This window comes from Vanessa atalanta, chromosome 9 (genome assembly GCF_905147765.1).
Source record: "Vanessa atalanta chromosome 9, ilVanAtal1.2, whole genome shotgun sequence".
Lineage (NCBI taxonomy): Eukaryota > Metazoa > Arthropoda > Insecta > Lepidoptera > Nymphalidae > Vanessa > Vanessa atalanta.
Window position 1 is genome coordinate 5,039,505 of NC_061879.1, and position 23,594 is coordinate 5,063,098.

Here is a 23,594-nt window from a genome sequence, read left to right on the forward strand (position 1 = left end):
AATTGAAAAAATAGAATTCCATTGCAAAATTTAATTACACTGAGGCTTGTTTTATTTTAATACATTTGTTTTTATTGACAGTAAAATTCATATAAGTTTAAAGTTCAAGTTTAAGTAATAGTAAGTTTAAATTTAAAAATATGGGGTACAGTCAGTGGTCGTGGAAACATCAAAAGCGTCGTCCATTTTTATACACAATGAGTTAGTCTGTTGCTTTACAATTTATACTGGAAGTCGGATCAGGTTCTTCCATACCATCGAAACTGCCGTCCCCACTTCGATTCACTCTCTTAAGGATCATAGACGGTGTAGCAGCTTTTACTGAAACGTATAAAGAATTAATTGATAAGGACGAACTTCAACATTGATTCGAGTTTGAACTTAAAATACTTCATAATATTGTACCATTGTCACTACACTGCCTTAAAATTTACTGATTAGTAAATTTAGATAGGTTGTTTCAAATTATTAACTAAAAGTATTGAAAATAGTTGTTACAACATATATTAATTCTACGTCGTGTGTGTTCAGTGTTTGAATCAGTTTTCTTATTATTTAACATTTTTTCTAATTAGTGGTCAGCGGTTTTCTTCCTTTCTTCTTTGTATTTAATTTTATTTACTCTCTTCTTGTTACGTCGTAATATTCCTCGTCTTTTGCCCATTTACCCCGCTCATATATTCATACCAAGACTTCCAAAATCATTAATTCATAATCGAATAACTTCATTATCTTCATCAGATAAAGATAGATCTTATTTAATGAAATTACAAAAATATTTCTTACAATCATATGCCCAACCAATCTTAGCGAAAAAATCGATGAACTTAGTTGACAAGTTTAGTCTTCCTAGCTCCGACGTCCTGTAGTCCCATGGGAAGACATGGTGGTAATTATGCCACCCCTCCCCGAGCGCTGCCAAGCTCACCATTGAGTTCTCAACTGATTTGATAAATCTGAGAAAATCGAAAATATTTTGAGCTCAAGGGATTTAATTTATACGAAACGGAATTATGAGATGGGAACATTAGGGTTTGCTACCTTAACGGTGATAGCTACATTAAACTAACGATTTCAAAAGGCTTCTGATGATACTTTAAGATATTTCGATTGGCAATTAAAACTTTATTTGAGTGTCCTTTAGTTCTGTTTCTTAAAGGAATAAGTAATTAAGGAATAACAAAATATAAACTATCTAGAATGCCGTCTAACTGTCTAGAACTGACTTCTCTTATATTGTTATGAATTAAAATTGTCTTATTCCATAAATGTTATAAATGCTATAATGTAGTAAATATTACGCGTATTGCTTAACTTTTTAAAATTACAGATCGTGAAACTAAAAAAATATACATATATTAAGCGAAATTACTGTGGGAACTAGGAAATTATTCATAGTAGTTAAATTACCTGTTTGTCATTAGGTTATATTTTCGTATAATATTATATTATATTATTATTATTATAACAGCGGATACTATGTCCAAAATTACAATATGTATATATATATGGTTAACATAAAAATATTTAATAATGATACAAATTAAAAGTTTAACCTGTCATACGGCTTATTCCCGCATAGATGTGCGAAACTGTTGACGCAGAAAGCGATGTTAAGTGTCACCGTAAACCTCGTAACGAAGCTCACAACAAAACTGTTCAGAAGCGTTTCTTCCCAAAAGTACATTGGTATTACAATGGGTAGCATAACATTGAGTAATATAAATAAAGGTATGAAGAATCTGTGAATGAAGAAAAAAGAAAATAATTAAAATTAAAAATTTTACAATTTACTAATATTAAAAATATATGCCCTTACAAAAGGCGAGGTATACTAATTGATGTCATGTCAAATAATATATATCTTAGAAACAAATTCACAAGTTTCAGGTTAATTATTGTAAGATATATTAAGTTAATACATACTGCCTTTGTAATCTAACTACGGGGTCATCCATGAGATCTGTAGAGATTTTTCTTAAGGCAACTCGTCTGTCTTCTACCGCTGGATGAGGCGTCAGGACTAACCAACCGACATGAGCAAACCAGAACCCTCTTCGCACATCGTGCGGGTCCGCCACTGTCTCGGAGTACTTGTGATGTACTCTGTGGTCTAATGCCCACGTGTAGATGTCTTTCTGAACAAATAAAAAAAAATAAAACCTCTGGCTGTTATATTCATATCTTTTATAAATCGAGTAATAATTTTCACTTATTTTCACTACGACCTCGTACATTTTATACACTTAAGAGGTGGATGTAATGTACGTCGGTGACCTCGCTCGATTGGGCGTGTCTTTGCCTCAAATAATATATTTTTTTGTTTGTATTTATCAGGCGAAAGAGAAGTTACAACGCGATTTGCCCTCATCAAAAATTGCAAATCCGAATGCTCCCCTGGTTTTTTACCATTTAATATATTTGTATAAAAATAAAATATTATCGTGATAAAAATTTAAGAGCAAAAAGATTATTTATTTCTATTGCATGAAATTATTTTTAAACAATGAGGTTTTCCTCATTGCAAATTTTTGCAATCCAATTATCTTATAACAATTACCGAGGAAAAAGGTAATTCAAATAGTTCTTTCATTACATATATTCACTCCTTTATACACAAATCCTAATAATTGTTTTGTTAAACAGAGTTATTTTAATTAAAACTAAAACCAAATTCCTTGTTGGACTTTTTAGGTAGGTAGGTTATGTAGGCATAGAGGGTAATTTAACCCCACTCATTATATGCATGTTTTAAATTCATATAGCACATTTATACTCAATTAAAAGTGAATTGCCGAATAAAATTCTCACTAGTTATTAAAAATGTATATTTTGTCGAAAAATTGTGACCGATTGTTCAACTAACAATTTAACGTATAGTATTATGTTTTTGTTATAGTTTTTATAATTTAACTGAAATGTAGTTCGATAGATTATAATGTCTTACTAATTATTAATCTGTTAAATGTAAGCAGTATGTTGCGGGTTATACTCTTTAGACAAGATAATACGGTAAATTAATAATCAAAAATGTACTATTTATAAGCAATTTTAATTCACTTTAATTTGAATCTACTATAATAATTGAATGAACTGTAATATTGTAAACATTCTGAGAATTTGTGTTATAATTTTAATATCGTATCATGCTTAAAATCCACTGACAATTGATCTGGATAATAGGAATTTATTTAAAAGATTACCCTGGGGAGTTAAATTTTATTTCAACGTTGATGTAGTTTGTGATAAAATATCAAATATTGTGAATGGAAATGATAAGCTGCATAAGTTTAACTTTTGATTTAAACATCGAACACATTACGCTAACGAATAATTAAACATCCTATTGAAGTAAAACAAAAACGAGGCGCAAATCAAATTCTAACTAGTAGGAAGCAATCAATATTTACTGAATTTATTTGAAGATTGGAATTCTTTCTTGTTGTTTTGCATAAGAGTTTCGTAACATAGTATAATAAATAGAGCTCGACGGTCTTCAACACATTTACATCATTCGAGTACGCTCTACAATGATAAGAGGTCAATTCGTACAATTGACTCCAATATTCGAAACCCTGTTTAATAAGTACCATGTCTTCTTATATAATTTTATCTAAAGCTGTGGTATTATTTTATTATAAAAGAAAAAAACTTAAAAAACTTCTCCCAATCTTTATTCTTCAGATGTATATTTTAGTGATACCTCACCTTATCTTTAAAACCAAAATAAGCTCAAATTCAAATGGAAATTAAAAATTACGACTAGACTAAGCGATAAAAGGCGCCGACGATTATATAATCGCTTTGATATCAATTGGATATGACCAGTCAAATACATATGACAACGAAAGTACTGTCAGCAGTATTTTCTTAATAAGTATATGTTAAAAATAATTTTTAATGTGGACGGTTAATCAAAGGTACAACAAACTATACTCACTTGTCCTGTTATTGTAAAAAGTATGGCAAGTAAAATCCTGAACGGCAGCCGTGCTTTGTACGCTCTGTGAGACCAAAGCCTGTGAACGCCTGCGGTTATTCCAAAACCCGATGTATATATTGTGCCAAAAGCTGCGTGAATTAAAATAACACAAATTATCACCAAGAATATAACCATACATACAAAAATGGTTAATTTGAACGACACTAACGATTAAAGTCGTTTATACATATGTTTGACGGCATATACCTTTACATGTTATTGATTATTTAATTTTAAAAAAAAAATTATATATATATATATATATTTCATACAGAGCTAATGTCTATGAACGGTGGTAAACACTTACTGACAGGTGGCCATTAGCTAGTCCGCACAACTACTATTAATAAAAATAAAAACCTATTGTTAATTATGCGGGTTAGCAAAGATGTAACTTGATAATCTAAGTATTTGAAAATATACAACAGTAGTGATTGAGCCAAGTAATCATATAAAGTATTCAATATAAATTACAAAGCTCATGATAGTTATAAATAAGATTGATTAGTTGTTATGCATAAGATAAACTAGTTTATATAATACACATAGAAGTAGCACATATATTATTATTTTTTTAATATGAGAGATCGGGTTCTTTCTGACCGACCAATAGCCAATCTGGGTTCGTGTTTCTTTAGCCGGGATAATTCTTCGCCAGTATCAAGGGAAACCGGGCTGAAAAAAGATTTTTATAAAGGGTACTTTGTATTGCCAGACACAGTTTGATTCCGACTTTTATCGAGTAACCATCAAGTAAATAAACAGAAGATTTTTTTTCAGAAAGTTTTATTTATTCGGCGAATAGAAAATATACAGACGCATTAATATTATTGAGTTGTATTGGATAACATTTTTACTATATAACATGCTAGATTTACTGCATATTTATGACAATTATAGTACAATAATGTCCCCAGTACATTTGTGAGATAGAATAATTTGGTAAATGGAAAAACGCACTTAATACATTACCTGAATTGATCACATAAAGCAGCGTTGTAAATATACTAAGTACAATTTCATTACGCAAATGAGATTTGCATTTCGTTAGAAATGTTTCTAGAAGACGATTTTCTTTTTAATAGACCGTCACCGGGAGAAACTTCTTTCTGAAGTCGTTTTAATAGATCTTTTATGAAAGGGAAATAATTTTACGATTCATATTTTTAGTATTTAAGTTTATTACAATACAATGAATAAATGATATTGCTTCTTTAATTTTCATTCAATGATATTCATTTCATTACTAAATTCCATATAAAGTATTTTATTATATTAACTATTCACAGCTTAGTGTTGTACTAAAAGTTTTTATTTCCTATGAATGAAATAATTATTAAACCCTGACTATTACGGTCTAATTGACAAAAAATACCTTATTTCTAAATATCTTATACATATTTCTCACTGTTATTATTTTTTTATAAAATATGTTGGCGGACGGACAAATGGGCTACCTGTGATCTTCATCGCCCATACATTTTGACGCTGCTAAAAATATTAACCATTCCTTACATCACCAATGCTCCTCCAACCAGAGGAACTAACATGTTATGTCCCATGTGCCTGTAGTTACACTAGCTCACTAACCCTTCAAACTGAAACACAACTATCCTATGAATTGCTGTTGAGCGCTAGAATGTGTTATGAGTGGGTAGTATCTACCGAGTACCTACCCTACAATCAAGTATATTATTTCTGTTTATTTGTGATACTATATTATATCATATATCACCGATTAGAATATATACCATTGATTATAACCATCCTTATATAATGATTTTTGAATTCTGAAAGTTTATTAACGTCCGAATAGAAACAAATTAAATAAACGGAAAACGCTTTCTGTAAACATAAAAATAATTAGCACCCGTAAACGTCACACATGGCCGCCCGGTGAATTATACTAATATTGTGTGATAACATGTATATGATATCGACTAAAAAATCATTGTTTTTTAACGATTTATAATTGTGGATATTTTTCGATAGGGTCTACCGTAGATCTGTACCAAATTATGAATATCTAGACACGCGGTAGCGTGTCAGCCAAGTTCTAGTAACAGAACTGGCGATCTAGACACGCGGTAGCGTGTCAGCCAAGTTCTAGTAACAGAACTGGCGAGCCGCACCGTGTGTTATATTACACGAACCATTTGGAGCCACTTTTGACCTCCTCATAACTCAAAAACTATTTGACATAAATGTGTCAAATTTGGCTCATATATTGAGACTCGCGAGATACATATGTGTTCCAAATTTGATAAACACATCTCAAATGGTTATTTAGATATTAACGTCTAAAAATCGTCATTTTTATCACTGACTGACCTATAGATCAAAACTATAACCTACTTCCAGGTGACCTAGAAAGTTCAAATTTGGCATGCAGGTAGAATTAGGCCAAAATAAAGGAATAAATCTGAAACTGGAATATTTTATCATTTTATTATAATTTTTCATTTTATTGGGTCTATTAGGAATACTTATATACTTAGTTAGTGTAATAACTGTAATAAAAAAAAATGATGTAGGAACCAGCAATCAAAACTTATGACAGCCGGTCTTAATGTAGATTTTAAGGTCTTCACGTAAATATATAACAAGTTGAATACCACCCTTAAGTTTTTTAAATCCAAATATTTCCGTTTTATTACTTATGAGTATAGCCGAATTTCGTATTTATTACGTTATTAACTATTATTTAGCGCACATCAATGGTGCAAAATCATTATACTTAAAAAAAAAAATATATTGGCATTTCGGTACACGGCGCGCGACGCGACGCCGGAGCAGCGGGATAGGAGCGTTGCGATTAAACCTTAACGCGGACGTGTCTGAGCGAGTGGCAACTGCGCTCATAAGAATTATTTCAATGCCTTCCGATGGAAGCTGCCTAGTCTATTTGACAGCATATTTTTTGTTTGAGTATACAAGTATACAATAAAAAAATAGGTTTCGTGAAACTGTAGTAGAGTATGTATATCGTAACTGGAATGATTTAAGTTTGTACTCTAACGCTACAAACGGGGATCCTTATTGCTTGGAAGAACAGTATCGAGCAAGCATGCTGATGTCATCAAAGGACTGGTGAATGGGTCCAATGGAAAAATAGGGAAGGTACATTGGGACGTCGACAACAGCAATAGCGCACGTAAAATAACAATTCAATTTAAACATAATTTAATTTGCGAACTAGAAGTCAAAACCAAGTTACAGATATTAAGTAATGTACATATATGTTCAAAGGAAACAATTCTCTATTTGCTTAGCATATTCTACTACTATACACAAATCACAAGGCCTTCGCCTTGACGGTGCTCTTTTCGACATAGCCTCCTCTATATTAAGTAAGCGGGCTTACGTTGGCCTCTCCAGAGTTAAAATCTTAGATGGAGTACATCTTATCAATTTAGGTCCAAGTCAAATCAAGACACAAGAGAGCTCTATTGTAGAATACAACCGTCTGCGCATGTTATACCACCCCTACTTGGCCAAATTAAGTACAAACAGAAAACGCGTAAAAGAAATCCGGACACTGAATGGGCAATTCACTTGAAAATTTCAGAGGTATCTACAAGAAAAATAAGAACGTATAAAAAAAAAATATATCCCGTAAATTGGTATTAATTTTGTTACTAATAAGTACCTACTAATAATTTATATACAAGATTTTGTAGACCCGAAATAAAATTTGATTGATTTAACAATAATCTTCTCAACATTAAGCTTAGTATTATCGAAGCGTCTATTTTCTATTGCTGTTAGTTCTCGTTATCTGATGTGATCGGATGTTTCTTCATGCGTGTTTTCTTGTTTTTCCGTTTTGTCAACATCATTATATTTTTTAACATTTATGCGTGAAATTGTCTGGATTGTCTGTGTGTAATGAATTCCTGTTTGTATTAAGTAAGTCTGATCATACGTTTTCTCCGTGGGACAATAATAATAAAAAAATTCTACAAACATATGAAAATACAATAGCAGGTATTTTGCAATCACTAGCAACAACAGCATTAACATAAATATTCATTAATTTTCTTCGAGAAGGTTTCTTAGGATTTCAAACATGCTATAAGTATGCGGTTTCGTTTTAGGGGTACAAAAGTTAAGATATCTCATTAAAATATTAATTATAAATAATATGTATACGATATTGTTTAAATTAATGGTTTAAAAATACGCAATAAATTATTTAAAGCTATCATAGAGATTTCGATTATGTAAGAATTGAGAATGTTCTATAAATACTTCAAATTACCAATAATTTGAAATATTTATTTGGGGCACGATAGTGCCCCGTGACAAGCCAAGCGAAGCGCAAGGGCACTACCTACATTTCTCGAAGCGTTTCGTCGTTTTTTTTAACCTTAGCTATTACTAGACTTGTGTTCTGTTGACTACTTTGATTAAATGGAAATAAATACAAACGTTATTTAAACGTTTAAACGTTATTTAACAACTATTCCCAATAATATTTATAAGCAGCCAGACGATTCCTAGCGATTTCCGCCATTTGTTTGTTTTCTTTTTAATCGGAAGATTTTATAATATAAGCAATTAATCTTATCATTTTTATTGTCTAATAAAAGTTTTCAATAATAATTAAACCATAATCTAGGTCTCATTCAGAACAGTAATTACAGTATGGTAAAAATATTGACTTATAGAGGAAAGTTTTATATAATAATTCGAATGTTAATGAAAATAAATATAATAACAAAATTCAGGCTCATTTACTTCCATCCATGACACTTAATCTTATCAAATAAAGGTTTATTTTCATTGTCTTATTAAAAAACTAATAATTTAAAGATAGTTTTGACTTTTCGTCATCCTTGACATTTGATAATTCGTAATCGTAATTAGTTGCTGCCATTGTTAAAACGAATGGTCCAATTAAAAGTTATGTCATTTGTAGCTAACAAAATAACAAAAATTTAAGTTAAAGCAAAAAATAGTACTAGAATAGTTGTTAAGAAGTAAGCGATTCACTGACGAAAACCTGTATTTGGTTCCCTTCCTACTAGTTGAATTGATACTGTTTGTCTTGTAACTTCCATCCATTATTTTCAAGACTGAAAGTATAAGCACCATATAAACTCCATATAAGCAATATTCCAGAGACTAGCAATGTAATTTGCTCGCAGAAACTGCTGTCGAAGCTCAGTGTTACACGGGGTAAGTCGCTCGCTTAAAAGTTTGAACACTGTTCCGAGTAAATTCTTCGTTTACGTTGGAAGTAGTGTCAGTATCGATTTTTGTTTTTCATATTGTCCGGGTAGACATATGACTCCACTCCGCCAGATGGTAAGTGGACGTGTTATTGTGTGTGTTGCACATGTCCATGGACGGTGGTCACTTTCCATCAGGTGAGTTTCCTGCTCGTTTACCAGCTATAACATAAAAAAGCTGCACTCCCCTCGCCCTGCCGGCCCGCAAGATTAAGCCTTTTATCATCTACACCATTTATTTACAACAAATTAATTTCTGGATAATTTTAAGAGTATTTTCTTTGTATCAGTAAAAAACACCTATAGTAATATTGCATCATACGGATACCCCTTGAACAGGGTCCAGGCGGTATCTTAAGGTTTTAGCGGGAAATACTAGGGACTGTGTAGTCTGTAACGGGAATTTGGGTGCATATTAAACAAAACTTATTTCGGATTTATACTTTGTTTAGGGTTCGCATTCAATCATCAAGATGTAACCACCTATACATATATATATGTAGAAGTAAATTGCTTTTCTTAAAAAAAATGAGGACTTAAAGTATAGTTAAACTATATATGTATAAGTAAATTTACGGTATTTTTGTTTATTTTGACGGAAATCACTACCAACGGAAAGTGTCTCGTAAAATCGATTATATATTTAATATCAAACATACATAAAAACGAACCACTGATTTTAAAAAGGAGATTGTTTTATTTGTGTACCTTTAGCATCAGCTACCTGTAAACTGACCGGCGACCCAATCTAGCAGGTATAGGTTCCTTCAAAGTATGTACCGATATTACTCAACCTGACACATTTTATTACTAAGACATTAAGTAACGTATGGCGGCCCTGTATTCTTGGACTATTATATGAACGCAACTTCAAAATTGTCGGCTTGGGCGTTATCCAGGTAAAAGTGAGTAAGGTCAGAAAAAATAAAATTTCTAGAAAAATAAAAGTTACAATAAGTATTATGTTTAAACAAAGGGAAAATAAAAGTAAATATTTTAAAATTAAGACCACTTAGATATATTACAAGATATTAAATTTGAGGCGAACGGTAAAATGTACGCAATGCTGGTTGTATGACAATTGTTGTCCATATCGTATTACTTAAAATAAAAACATAAAAAAACCGGGTATATGAATATTAAAACTTACATCATATTGATCATTTTTTGAAAAAAAATGCAAATAAAGGGTAGTCATTTTATTTGAGAAAAAATTTCGAGCGGATAAACGCAATATTTATTTTTAAATAATTGATTTTAGGAATTTAATTAAATACTGAAAACTTTAACGAAATGGTATCAATGAGTACAGTATTCCTTAACTTTTACAAATATCAAAAAAGTATTTATGTATTGTTACGTGCCCAGACTCATAGCTCACATATTTTATCCTTCGTACATAATCTGTATTTCGGAAAATAAAATAAAGACGGTACAATTATTATTGCGGTCATCTTTATTAAAGAAGGAAATTCTATGTTTTTTCCATAAATTACAGAGAAATACAATCGTCTTTTTTTTGGTTACTTTCACCTAAGTACACATATTACATCACCAAAGCGTCGCCAACGAGACCTTGGATTTTATGTGCCTGTAATAATGCTGGTTTTCTCACCCTGTAAGTCAGAGATTAGCAATACTTTTACTCAAAAGTTTGCAAACACCTATATTTCGATAAATATTTATGTAAATAATGCCACGATAGTTAGAACGCATAAATATTAATAAAAGATTGCGGATTCAAACCCGGGCAAATACCAAATATTTTCACGTTCTTATATTTCATTTACTGTACGGTGGTGAAGGAAAACATCGTGATAAAACCTGTATGATTCCAACACCATAACTAACTCTCATTGAAAAAGCGTGATGGAACATGGTTCAAATCTTCAAAAGAAGTAAGGAGAGATTAGCCCAGAAATGCTCATTTATATGTTGACTAACTCAAGCCAATATTTCAAAATACTTACCAAATATTATTGTAAGGAATTTCACTCTATTAGTTAAAATAAGATACGCTCCATAAATCGTCACTAAGTGTAATGATGTTTGCGCTAATAAATCAGGCCACTTTATTCGTGATTTGAATTCCATCGCTTCATATTTAACGATGTCAAAGTTTGTATCACTATTTATATCATCACTAGTATCTTTTCTTAGTAATGTATTATTATTTTCAAGCGTTTTATCGTCGTCTAATTTGTAGTCGTTGTCCATAAAGTGAAGTTCTTTATTCAAATCCATGGTGATCATTTTATAATGTTGAACTGTCGGTGCCATACTGTTGACAATTTTTTCTATCTAAACGATGTCACTGCTTTACACAGAGAGATTTAGAAAGTTTGAATGGTTCGCGTCGAATCTTGTCAGCCGTTTCATTTAGCAGATAACAATTTTCGGTATCTGTGAAAAAAGATTAAAAATCATTAAAATGATTATTGTGACTATTATATGTAAGGTATGTGAACTAAAATAAATTTACTAAACTAAAAGGCTTACAACCGGTAAGATATTTTATATAGTTATATCGCTTACTAGCCATTACTTCCAGAAAAATTGGGTAACAATTTATGTTTTTCTTACTTTCTACGAGATAGATTATGGTATATATAAAATATATAAGATAATATCTATGCACATATTGTATTGTGCTCATAGATCTTCTAAATTCTGGAGCAGAAACTAGTAATGTAATACTGTAATTGTTTTATCCTAGTTATAAATAACTTTTTGAATTCAATACATAGGGTAATATCATAGATATTGTATGTAAATGCTGAATAATTAATTGATTTTAAAACTCTGTACTTAACGAATACATAATGTTTTTCAGAATATTTAAGTCGATAAAATGTTTTTAATAGACGCCGTCACGAAGCCTGCAATAAGTGACTAATGGCCAAAGCAGATCGATAACAGTGCTATACACAACGAGATATTGTAAAAATACATATTATACGTACCATATAAAATAAGAAATTAAATGTGTCTTATAAAATACTAAGTGTGTTATTGGAATATTTTACGACGAATGCACTTAAACTTGGCTCGCTTAATATTTTTATAATTACATACTTGTAAATATAGTAAAAAAAACTACTAGTCATACAAAACTATTCATTTATTTTTTGTAAGTACCTAGCTACCCGTCTCGGCTTCGGGTGGAAAAAGGGCCTACACAAAACGTTTTTATTGAAACACAAACAAAAAATAAAATCTTGTCTTTTGGACAAGAAACCTTTTCGGGCTACGCAAAAGATTCATCACAATCATATCAATAATTTAGGATTGCATAAAATACAAACATAGCAGCAATCATTTTAATTTATATTGATGAAGTAGATAAACTAACATATCCACGCAATGTACATGGAATCAGAAGAGAACTGAATTGAATTGCCAAATAAGTTCGATATAGAACGATTATAGGCGCGAGTTTTCGGGGCTTCCCCCGCATTTGTGAAGGGGGTGGAAGGAGACAGATGTTATATACATATATGAATATTTTCCGGGATAAAAATAACCGAATTTTATTCAGATCCGATCAGCTGCTCTGGTGTGATTGATTTACACACATCCATCCACACTTTCCTATTTATTCGAATTATTGATACATTTGCGAAAATATTATAAAACTTTTTTTTAACTACATGACAGATATAAATTTTACAGCGTAAATATCAGTCCATTTCGCCACAGAGCGGTCAATAATAACCGTCTTCATTAAAGCAGTTACAGGTCAGTTGTGAACATATTTTGGCATAGTTATATTGGCATTATATCGTGGGCCAGTTGTTGTGTGCCCAGGTAAATGTCAATAACGCAAAACACATAATTATAAGCAGCCGCGATCACGACAATACGTGCGTGACACGATGCGATAGCGACTGTTTTAATTGTGTTACGTTCCGGGAAGGAACAGAACAAAATTACTAATAGTTGCCGTTTTTCATATTAGGCACTTGTAATATTTCATTACATTTTAGTTTAACGAAATCGGCAATGTGTATCTTGTGAGGTGTAATTCGAATGATTTAGTATAAAAAATAAATTAAATCAATTTTAAATGCCCAAGGTAACATGTTATATGAATATGGTCTAATAATAAATTGGAGAAAATTTAGACAGAGAGACTTTTAACGTACCTATATGTTTTTTATTAATCTGTAACAGATATAAAAATGACAAGATTAATATGAATGTACCTTAAATAAACACATGTTACGTAATTGTTCTGTAGGTCTTTTTAAGATCAACAATTTTTGGTGCATTGTTTTGATGTAAAGCTTAGTAAACGTTCGCAATGTAAGCTTACCAAAACATATTTTTGGATAAAGTGAGTCATATTTCAGCCATTTCGGGCAAAATATGTCCAAATTAAAAAATAAAACTTTCTTGTTTGCCGCTTTTTCTATTAGTGGATATCTTATAAAGATCCGTAGAGTGGTTTAAAAGACGTAAGCGGATGAACAGACAGAGGCAGAAAATGACTTTATTTATTAGGTATGTCAATTGTTATAGACTATGAAATAATTATTAACATGTATTCTCATATTGTAATACACGCAATATTATTCATAAAACTAGATATTGTTATCTTGAAATAAATTAAAAATAAAATAGTCGTATTTTAAGTTACTAGTGATAAGAAATCGTTTTGGAACATTTATTTTATTATTTAAGAACATACTCTTCATAGAATTCCAATATATTCTTAAGAATTAAAATATTTGTTCCAAATTAATTTTTTAATGTATTTTAAGTTGAATGTTGTTTGGTTCACTTTTTCAAAATTTTGGATCTAACAAACTTATTGTAAAAAAAAAAAAAATTAAAGACTACTGAGAATTGAAAGGACATTTCAGGTATAAGACCAACTGTACGTTACGTGTTGTCTGGAACAAAGGATTGCAAGGTCTATCTTTTAATTTTGGGTAGCTACTAATTTTTTTAGAAAAACCAACAGCATTAATGGATTTGATTCCATCACCTTATTATCTGAGGCCTTATATTATATCCTTTTAAAGCATTTTAACAAAGAAAATTATATTCACTGTTTTGTATATCTGGTGGCACCATAATAAGCATGGACTAGGCGCCCATGTATTTACGGAGTTTAAAAGTATTTGTTCTATTGATAAAATTATTTAAAAATATGATTTAAATATTCATATATGTATATATATGTATATTTATTTATATACATAATTACTAATTATTTAAATTTTAAGCGAAATATAGTGGAAATTGAACACAATTGGGAAACTAAATAAACTTTTATTATTACAATAATTGCATTATGGGACGCCACATACGCCAACAGGTGTTAATGGTTTCATTCCATATTGCGGACACAGTGCAAAGGGCGACATTGCTGAAACGCGCAAACAGCACAAATATTGGTCTTTTTTTCTATTTTTATATCGTTGTGTCGTTTGCAGTTGAAACACTTTTAGTTTGAAGTAATAATACAAATACACCTTGTCTTGTTGCTGCACTTAAAATCTTAATTGCAAAGAAATGCTCCTTGCATCATTGTCACATAGCTTTTAGTTTTTTCTTTGATGTTTTTATTTAACTCAAATAATTAAAATGGAAAAAATAAAGCAATAAATTATTTTTTTTTTTAATTATATTATTTTAATAGTATTATGTTTTTTTTTAATTCCTAATATAAATTACAATTAAGATATTTTTCTAAACAAATATATCAAAAATGTATTATAGCTATTATTAAATGACACTTGAATGACTGGGAAAAGAAAATTGGGTAAATATTTATATTTTTTTCGACAAAATTAATATTAATTTTCAATCCTAAGATATCTACTCCTTTTTAGGATGTTAGTAAAATACATTTATCCATTAATTTTACTTTATATATATTTTTTAAATACAATAATTCTAGTTGTTCTTTTTGCGAAACATATTCCAGAAAAACCAATTTAAATTAAATCATTTGAATTAAGAAATTCGAATTTATCACTAAGATCTATTATCTAAATTTTTAAATAAATACAACAATTTAGATAAGGTACTAAGGTTGCGTGGAAGAGATCGCTGTTTTAGCGTTAAGGCCGCCTTTTGTGCATATTCCTTGAACGTGACTAAAGTATGTGTTTATTGGTGTACAATTTTGATTTTAATACATATTTTTTCTGGTGCAACACAATTGAAACATAACAATAGCAACAATAATGATAAAACGAATAACAGACGAAAAACAGACAATACTATTTATTTAGCGTTAACTGTATATTTTCACTTGTTTTTTTTTTGTCCCTGACCGTCCCTGTTGTTGATATTTCTGTTATAAAAAATAATTATGAAATTATTCTATAAGATCTTTAATATTTATAAGCATTGCAACATGTTGCATAAGCATAAGCAAACTGTGCTTACTCGGAAAACTTTAAGAAAGTCATTACTGTATTTTGTACATTTATCAAAAATATGGATGACGTTTTAATCTATTTTAAGAAGACTCTTGATAATATTGATCGTGCTATATTTTTTTAAACGATTAATGGTAAAACTTCACCAGTAAATATCGGATAACTATTTGAAACAACGATGAGGTAAATATCGTTCCTATGTTTCACGTAGGAAACACACTTGCAACCGTTTTATTTGTTTATCTTGATGCAAAACATATTTGTATATTCAAATTTTTGATCACGATTTTATTGGACTTACACTGAAAACACTTAAAAATAATAAAACATAAAAAATAGTTTGAAACGAACATAGTTTAAAGCATTTTCTAGTTCCACCATTGATTTATTTCTATTATTACAGGACTGTTTTCATGCAAAAGTGTAGTCTCTTTATTACAAAATATACAGGCTGGTTTTGAAAGCAAACCTAAATAAATCAAATTTTCGGACCAGCTGATAGAGGTAAAGGGTTATGGGCAATTTGTTATACATATATGTTAGTTTTCAGTGTCTCGAATAACCGCGATCGTCTTGACGTCGTGACATATAAATATCTATATTTTCATTTATGTCCTCGTTTGCTATGGAAGATTAAATAAACTCTTATTTTGTAATATCGGTAGGTGGACGAGCAAATGGGCCACCTGATGGTGCGTGGTCACCACCGCCCATAGAAAATGGCGTTGTAAGAAATATTAACCATTCCTTACATCATCAATGCGCTATCAACCTTGGTACGACCCTTGTGCCTGTAGTTAGACTGGCTCACTTACCCTTCAAACCGGAACACAACAAAATTGAGTACTACTGTATGGCGGTAGAATATCTGATGAGTGAGTGCAACCTACCCAGATAGGCTTGCACAAAGCCCTACCACCAAGTAAAAGTAGATTATTGAATTCCTCGTGAGCAAAAAACTAAAGAAACAAACAATATGAAAGTGATTATATAAAAGTGTTTAAAATATGTAATATTCAACCTATTAACTTGAAACATAATTACTGGGTGTAATCAACCATTGCAATCAGGTGCATGTCTGACCTAGTGTATATTAATAATAAACATGCGCTTAACTGTTCGATGTTTACAAGTGAATTTTTTATACCCAGAATTGTATAATATAGCGGAAAAAATAATTGAAAAAAAAAAACATTTACCCCGTCTTAAATAGTCTGTAAAAAGAGCTTACTTCAATAAAGATTATTTTGATTTTATTTTTGAAAACCGACCAAGTCGTCTTTTTTACACCTAAGATGGCGTAACCCCAGTCACACTTGAACATTACAATAAACGAATTTACAATTTATTACAGTCATTTGAGCAAAAAAATTACTAACCGATGATTGGTAATACTTCCATAACTTGATTTACTACCCTAGATGAGTTTTACAGTTTATAAGAATATAATTGTACGAACACAAGTTAAATATGGCGCGTCAAATTTGTGCGTAATACAAACTTCGGGCACGCTAGGTCGGAGGAGCAAAAATGTCTATGATGATATTTGTACGAATCGATAAATGAATTACTGAGAAAATATCTAACGTTTTTGCTTTTATTATAAGCATACCTACATACATTAATATTGCCTATAAATATTTGTTTAATTTTTATATTTGACATTCACTTGATTATTATCATTACCAACTGAGTTATTAGATGTACGCATACTAATTGGTTTGTGTAAAAAAATGAACAAAAATATATATACATATACCTAGGTAACATCAGTGCTCATTGTTTAATCTGAGATATTGTATTGCGACTATAAACTTGGCTTAATCACGGCAATAAAAATTGTACTATATAATCATTTCAAAGTAATGCACAATTGAAGGTCGCTTAGTATTTTTTAAACAATAGTGAAAGAAGAAAAATGTATCGTAATTAAATAAAAGCTTTCATGTATTCTAAAATAAAACGTCTATAAAAAGTGTAGTTTGGCCTGTATGAAATTAACACAGAGTTGCAAGACTTTTCACACGATTCTAAAATGTAAATACAAATACACCGTCCACATATTACTTGGAGATAGGGCTTTGTGCCACCCACTCATCAGATATTATACCTCAAAACAGCAGTACTCAGTATTGTTGTGTTCCGGTTTGAAGGGTACGTGAGCCAGTGTAACTACAGGCACAAGGGACGTAACATCTTAGTTCCCAAGGTTGGTGGTGGATTGGTGAGATAAGGAATGGTTAATATTTCTTACAACGCTATTCTCTATGGGCGGTAGTGACCATTTACCATCAGGTAGCCCATTTGCTCGTCCGATATAACCGTCCGTCTACCGATATCAAAAAAAAAAAAAAAAAAAAAAAAATATAAAATAAAAGACGTAAAATATATAACACTTTGGTATATTCTTACAAATTGTTTCATAATACCTGTGTCTGTGCTTATAAAAAAGGCCACAAAAACCGGTTGAAAATTTAGTAGTTGTATAACAGTTATAAATGACAACTGCATAACAAAAGGGCGGAACAAATGTGACGGTTCGACCCGACAACGGAATACCAAACTACCTAAATTCGAAACAGCATGACTGCTAGGCATAATAGTCTTGTCTTGTTTATTATTTACCAACAGCAATAGATGAATAAAAAATCGTTAGAAATTGTCTCAGTTAAGTCGTAACTGTTTACAGTTCTTTAAGAAGTTGGGACTCACAAAGTATGTAAATTGAATATTTGGCAAGGACAAAAACAACCCATTCGATGACGAGGAATAATTCAGAGAGCGATTTAACTACTAACCAATTAATACCTGATAATTACGTATACACTATTTCAGTACCGTGTCAGTAATTAATGCCACGCTTCAGAAAAAAAAGTAAATCTATCTAATTTATAAATATATCACAAATATATTTACCTAAATTTTATCATTAATACAATTTAATAGAAATTACCAATATTGTACATACTTTTAGTCAGTAGTTTGACTCAGTACTTTTAGTTTGATTATTGAAATTTATTTATCAGACACGCCAATATTATTATTTTTAATATTGAGGAGATAAATCTGAAGGTTGGGTCAATCCTGGACAAAAACACACCAGATTTTTTTATTATAGAATGAATTATGAACCCAGAATTGTTTTAATATTATATTAAGACAAATTTAATCAATAAATCTAGATAAATCGGCTTCAACACAGTACTTATTAAACGATTGTGAATACTAACATAATTGTTAATATGGGTTTTTGAAAGAACAACTATGCGAGTTTCTTGCTGTTTCTTCTTGGTGAAGGTCGATTGCGAAACGGTGCTAGAGTTGAAATATTGACGATTCAATATTTTTTTATTGTAAAGAAAAAAAAATGTAAAATGTGTTTTTTTATAGTAATATTGACATTTGATTTATTAAAATCGATCTTTAAGTTTTCGTTTAGCAGTGAATATACATACATATATATTTACAGCTGATATAGCGTTTTTCGAAAATGAATCACCAAAGAGGTTATATATAATAATCGACTACATATATATATCATATAAATATTTCCCTATTTTAAGTTATCCTCACCACATCATATAAAATCATATAAAAGGTAACTTATCTTATCTTATCGAGAAACGTTTACTCATGCCTGCATTATGCACGTGCGAGACAGTTCTGCAGCGATAATATGTCCCATAAAATAAGACTGATTTAAATAGTTATTAGTGGAAACTATGAAATGAATTATTATTTCTATGCAGAACTACCTGATCGGATCGCAAATCGTTAAACATTATTCAGAAGGCTACCAAAACTGGCAATCTTCTATATAAGTACATATATTTTAACAAATCATTATTATTATCTACGTTCCTTGAGAAATTCCTGTGAAAAATTCACTGCCTTAGGTTGTCAGTCAGTCAGACATTTTAATATTAGACTGAGTAGATTAAACATACAGTTATGTATCTGCTTCGTTGGTATAGGGACTAGCTTATAAGGGTCACATGTTCATCATGGGTTCACATTCCGGATAGGGATAAATGGTATTTAGACTTTTTCTGTCCAACGATTCGCGGTATTACGCGAGTTTGGAATTTAGTTTCTCACGCCCTAACGTATTCGGAACGCACGTTAAATTATTGGTCCTGAGGTCGCTTGTCGTTTCGACTTGCCATTACATAATGAGTGTGAGAGAATAGAGAAACCTGTGTCTTCGCGCACAATTATACACAATGATATCTACTGCGCTAGCTGCGCAGTTGACTAGTTTCCGTTGAGAGTAGTGGCCGTGACTGAAATCGGTCAGGTGAATATCATCAATCCCGATCGCCTCCACACAAAGGAAAATTGGTAACTTTGTGCTGTCATTATGCGTTCTTGTCAAGAATAATGTAAGAGTATTTACCCTAAGCCATAAACAAAATGATAAAACTCTTTGTGATTTTGGTAAATTCCCCGTTTATCAAGGCGAAAACTCAGAATTTCCTGAATATATCAGTAGATTTTTACCTTTACAATTACATATATTTAAAAATAAAAATAGGAAAAAAATGAACAAAAAAATGTTCTATTTCAAAGTGTGGTATAAATCATTCAACGATATAATATCATACACAGGTAAAGTATTGTATATTTTTTTGATTAAAAACTTCTAGTGCTCCAGTTCATATAAGGAACATTCACATTAATATACGTTGTTTTTATGCGGATATCTTGTACAGATTTGATGCTGATTGAGGCGCAAAACTAAGGCGGCCAAAACAGTTAGGTACACGAAAAGTATTTGTAAAAGATGTACTAGGCATTCCAAACTTCTTGTAATGATTTTAGCAGAGCTATAATTTAGCATGATAGTAATTGTATTAAAGTGTTTATACTAATGATATGAATATGTATAAATTTTGGTAGATTCAAGAGTGGTTAGAACACGCGAATCTCAATCAATCAATCACTATTGAATTTTAAAAGTGCCTCGAGTGTATTTATAATTCATCCATTATTGGTGAATGAATGCCTCATAAAATCTTCATGTATCGAATTAAATTCTGACACATGTGCATGTGTTTGTATCAACCGGTATTGGTGCGGTGTGTTGGAAAAAGCTCGAAAGCATTTCCTTAAAAAAAATATAAAATAATTAAACCAACTTCCAAATTAAAAACAGATAGTGAACTAAAAATAATATTTTTAGAACTCTTAGAAAGGAAAACAAAATTTATACCTAAGTTATACCTAATTCAGTACACATGCTGACAATATATTTTGAGGTCTCTGAAAATACTGGACCGATTTTAATGAAACTTATATTGTTCCCTAAGTTGAAGTGTACCTAATTCTAATTAAAAATGATCATCTCGATACGACTTTTAGTTTTCGAGAAATTCGTGGATATTTATACAAACATACACTTACGAAATTAAGCACAAATGCTTGGAAGCCTAAATGGATCATCATACTCAAATATAATTCAATTCTAACAATGTTACATGTTAATATACCTGTTGAATTGATAACCTCCTTTTTTTGAAATCGCTTAAAAAGAGCTGGCACTTACAAACTGTTCCAAGTTTAACTTTCATAACAGTTTCACATTTATATATATTATAGTATGCATACACATTGTATACCTTTTTCAGATAATCATTACGTCATCGTATTTGAAAAGAAAATTATATCCGTTAACGTTTCAAGGTAAACTCCGTTAAAATAATGACTTATTAACCGATTAATTTACAAGAGATTTGGAAATCTCTAATCAGTTGTAGAAAAGTCATCAACAAGATCAGAATCAGAAATATCTTCAATGTATAAGTCACAATTTTTTGTTTAATGGAAAAAGGATTAATTTGGCATTCGTCAGTAGATGTTTCGCATCAAAATAAAATGTTTCTATCTCAATATTTACCGTAATAAATTGAAGAAAATACTTAATCGGTTTGAAGAAGAAACTATTGGTTAAATTAAAAAAAATATCTAAATGTCAAGTAATATTTTTTAATACAAACTTAAAAATAAACAAGTAACTGATCATTTAAAATAACATTTACCTTATAACTATAATTTATGTGAGGCAAACTAAGTCTGGAGAGCTATTAAATTATGGGTTTTTGCATTACGTAATGTCTCCTCTCAATTAGTCCGTTATTGTTAGACATTGATAGAATTTATAGTATGTACCTAGTTACTGACTCGAAATACTCGAATGATATCATTGTATTGTCACACGCCCAAGGCCGTCGTTTCGAGGTTTAAATGAAAAACACATTTCTTATGCAAAGTAAGGAAAATGTTTCATAAAAAATATTTGTCTTGCGATATTCATAATCAAGTACTTTTATTTATCAAACTCAATTAAAGTTACGTTTATTTATATTTGTAAAGTATAGATGTATGTTAAAACTCTTTCGTAATTATAAGCGTAGGCGTCAATATAACATGAATAGTTATAAAAATAAGTATGTCGATTAACTCGTAATACTATGCTCCGTTGCCTAAAAGAAATCGCTGTTAGAGCGATAATTGTTGTAAAATGTATCAGTGTACAATAAAAGGTAATGTATGTTGTTGTTTTTATTTACTCTACTGATAACAGAAGCAAAACATCGCAAGTTACATTGAAATATTAAGATTTAAGACATTTAAATATATTTATTGCATAATTTAATATTTTTTAAGAATCACGTTTAAATATTTATATAATTCAATGTATTTTCCGTTTATTGTAATAGTTTATACATACCAAGTAGATTTTCAGACTCCTGAACAATTCATGAGCGTCGTTGTATTGAAACTAGTATCATCCAACCTTGACACACACAAAACTGTTTACGCACGTGACAAAACAAACTGTTGAAATTGAAAATGTTTAAAATTTCAAATAAAATGTAGGAACAGCGTAGGTACCTAATAGCAATTTTCAATTTTATCGTGTAACAAAATTCAAGGAAAATTACGGACTGAATTAGTCATTCTAGCGAAGTAGTTAACGGCCTTATAATGCAATGGGCCGAACAATACCGGCGCGCGCGACATGCTATAGTGAACTAGTGAGGTGGTTTGTAGCTTTGGATAGCACTGATGGGATGGGGACGGGGCCATTCAAACATTGCATACCTACCTATAATAGTTAACACGTCTTAAAAACCATACACAAGGCGCTAATGTCCGGAGATATGATCTTATGTCATTATTTCTAAACACTTTGTATAAATATATGACAAAAGCGTCAATTACATTTCTTTATGTTATTCAAATAGTAATATTGTACAATATATCTTTTTTAGTGATGTAAAGTTGTGTTATGTTAATTATTCTATATTAAGGAAATAAAAGTAATTATTTAGAGCCTAGAAATCCCAAACGGAAGAACACGTGTATCTTAACTAAAGATTGTGGGTTCGAACGTGCGGGTTGTTTGATCTATGAACTCAAAAAAAAAAGATATTCTGTAAAATTAATGCTGGGATATATCTTCAGAAAGTTATGCAGAGACAAGCGCCGATGCGTCACCAGGCGGCAGCGAGGCGCGGCGGTAACGGCCTACGCACGTATATTATAAGGGCTCTGCTTCCAGGGATACAATAACTTAGAAATAAAAACTAGAAATTTTACTATTACTTTTTCTCATACAATACATATCAACCCCTATTTATTTAACAGTTTATTATACGTGCCAGAATTCAATACATAAAAAATAAAACCTTTCCGTCTTAAGTATAAAACCCATTCTAGTTCTTGAGGGTTAAAAATCGATGGTTGTAAGTTAACAAAACTGCATAGCGATCAAAAGTGCAGACATAAAATTTTGTATACGAATTATATTTTAATACCACGTTCTAAAGTCTGGCATAACAATGATAGCATTCAGGTTATTTACTCAAAATTTTTGGTATAATCGACAAAATATAACAGTTGTAACATGTATTACGTATACGAATTTTGTTTGTGCTATATACTTACATATTTATAAGACTACCAATGTACAGTGTCCCA

At 30.7% G+C, this 23,594-nt stretch overlaps 1 protein-coding gene and 1 long non-coding RNA gene across 2 annotated transcripts; one reads left to right on the forward strand and one right to left on the reverse strand.

Moving 5' to 3' along the window:
• Positions 1 to 22,655, reverse strand: LOC125066565 (acyl-CoA Delta-9 desaturase). The gene is made up of 7 exons (XM_047674694.1): positions 22,342 to 22,655; positions 11,187 to 11,619; positions 3,941 to 4,071; positions 1,927 to 2,138; positions 1,557 to 1,742; positions 787 to 956; positions 1 to 321 (listed from the first exon to the last, which is right to left on the reverse strand). The coding sequence occupies exons 2-7, from the start codon at positions 11,494 to 11,496 to the stop codon at positions 203 to 205; spliced, it is 1,128 nt and encodes a 375-aa protein (XP_047530650.1). The 5' UTR covers positions 11,497 to 11,619; positions 22,342 to 22,655; the 3' UTR covers positions 1 to 202.
• LOC125066593 lies at positions 19,895 to 23,212 on the forward strand. Its single transcript, XR_007119684.1, has 2 exons — positions 19,895 to 19,952; positions 23,079 to 23,212. It is a non-coding gene; the product is annotated as an uncharacterized LOC125066593 (long non-coding RNA).
• The last annotated feature ends 382 nt before the right edge of the window (positions 23,213 to 23,594 follow it).

What these genes read in the sequence shown, in the direction of transcription:
- LOC125066565 (XM_047674694.1), bottom strand. Translation starts at nt 11,496, where the DNA reads ATGGCACCGACAGTTCAACATTATAAAATGATCACCATGGATTTGAAT. An exon ending in TTTTTACAATAACAGGACAA is followed by an intron (nt 2,139 to 3,940) that starts GTGAGTATAGTT and finishes TTATTTGTTCAG; the next exon opens with AAAGACATCTACACGTGGGC. An exon ending in GATTGGTTGGGCATATGATT is followed by an intron (nt 322 to 786) that starts GTAAGAAATATT and finishes TATACGTTTCAG; the next exon opens with TAAAAGCTGCTACACCGTCT.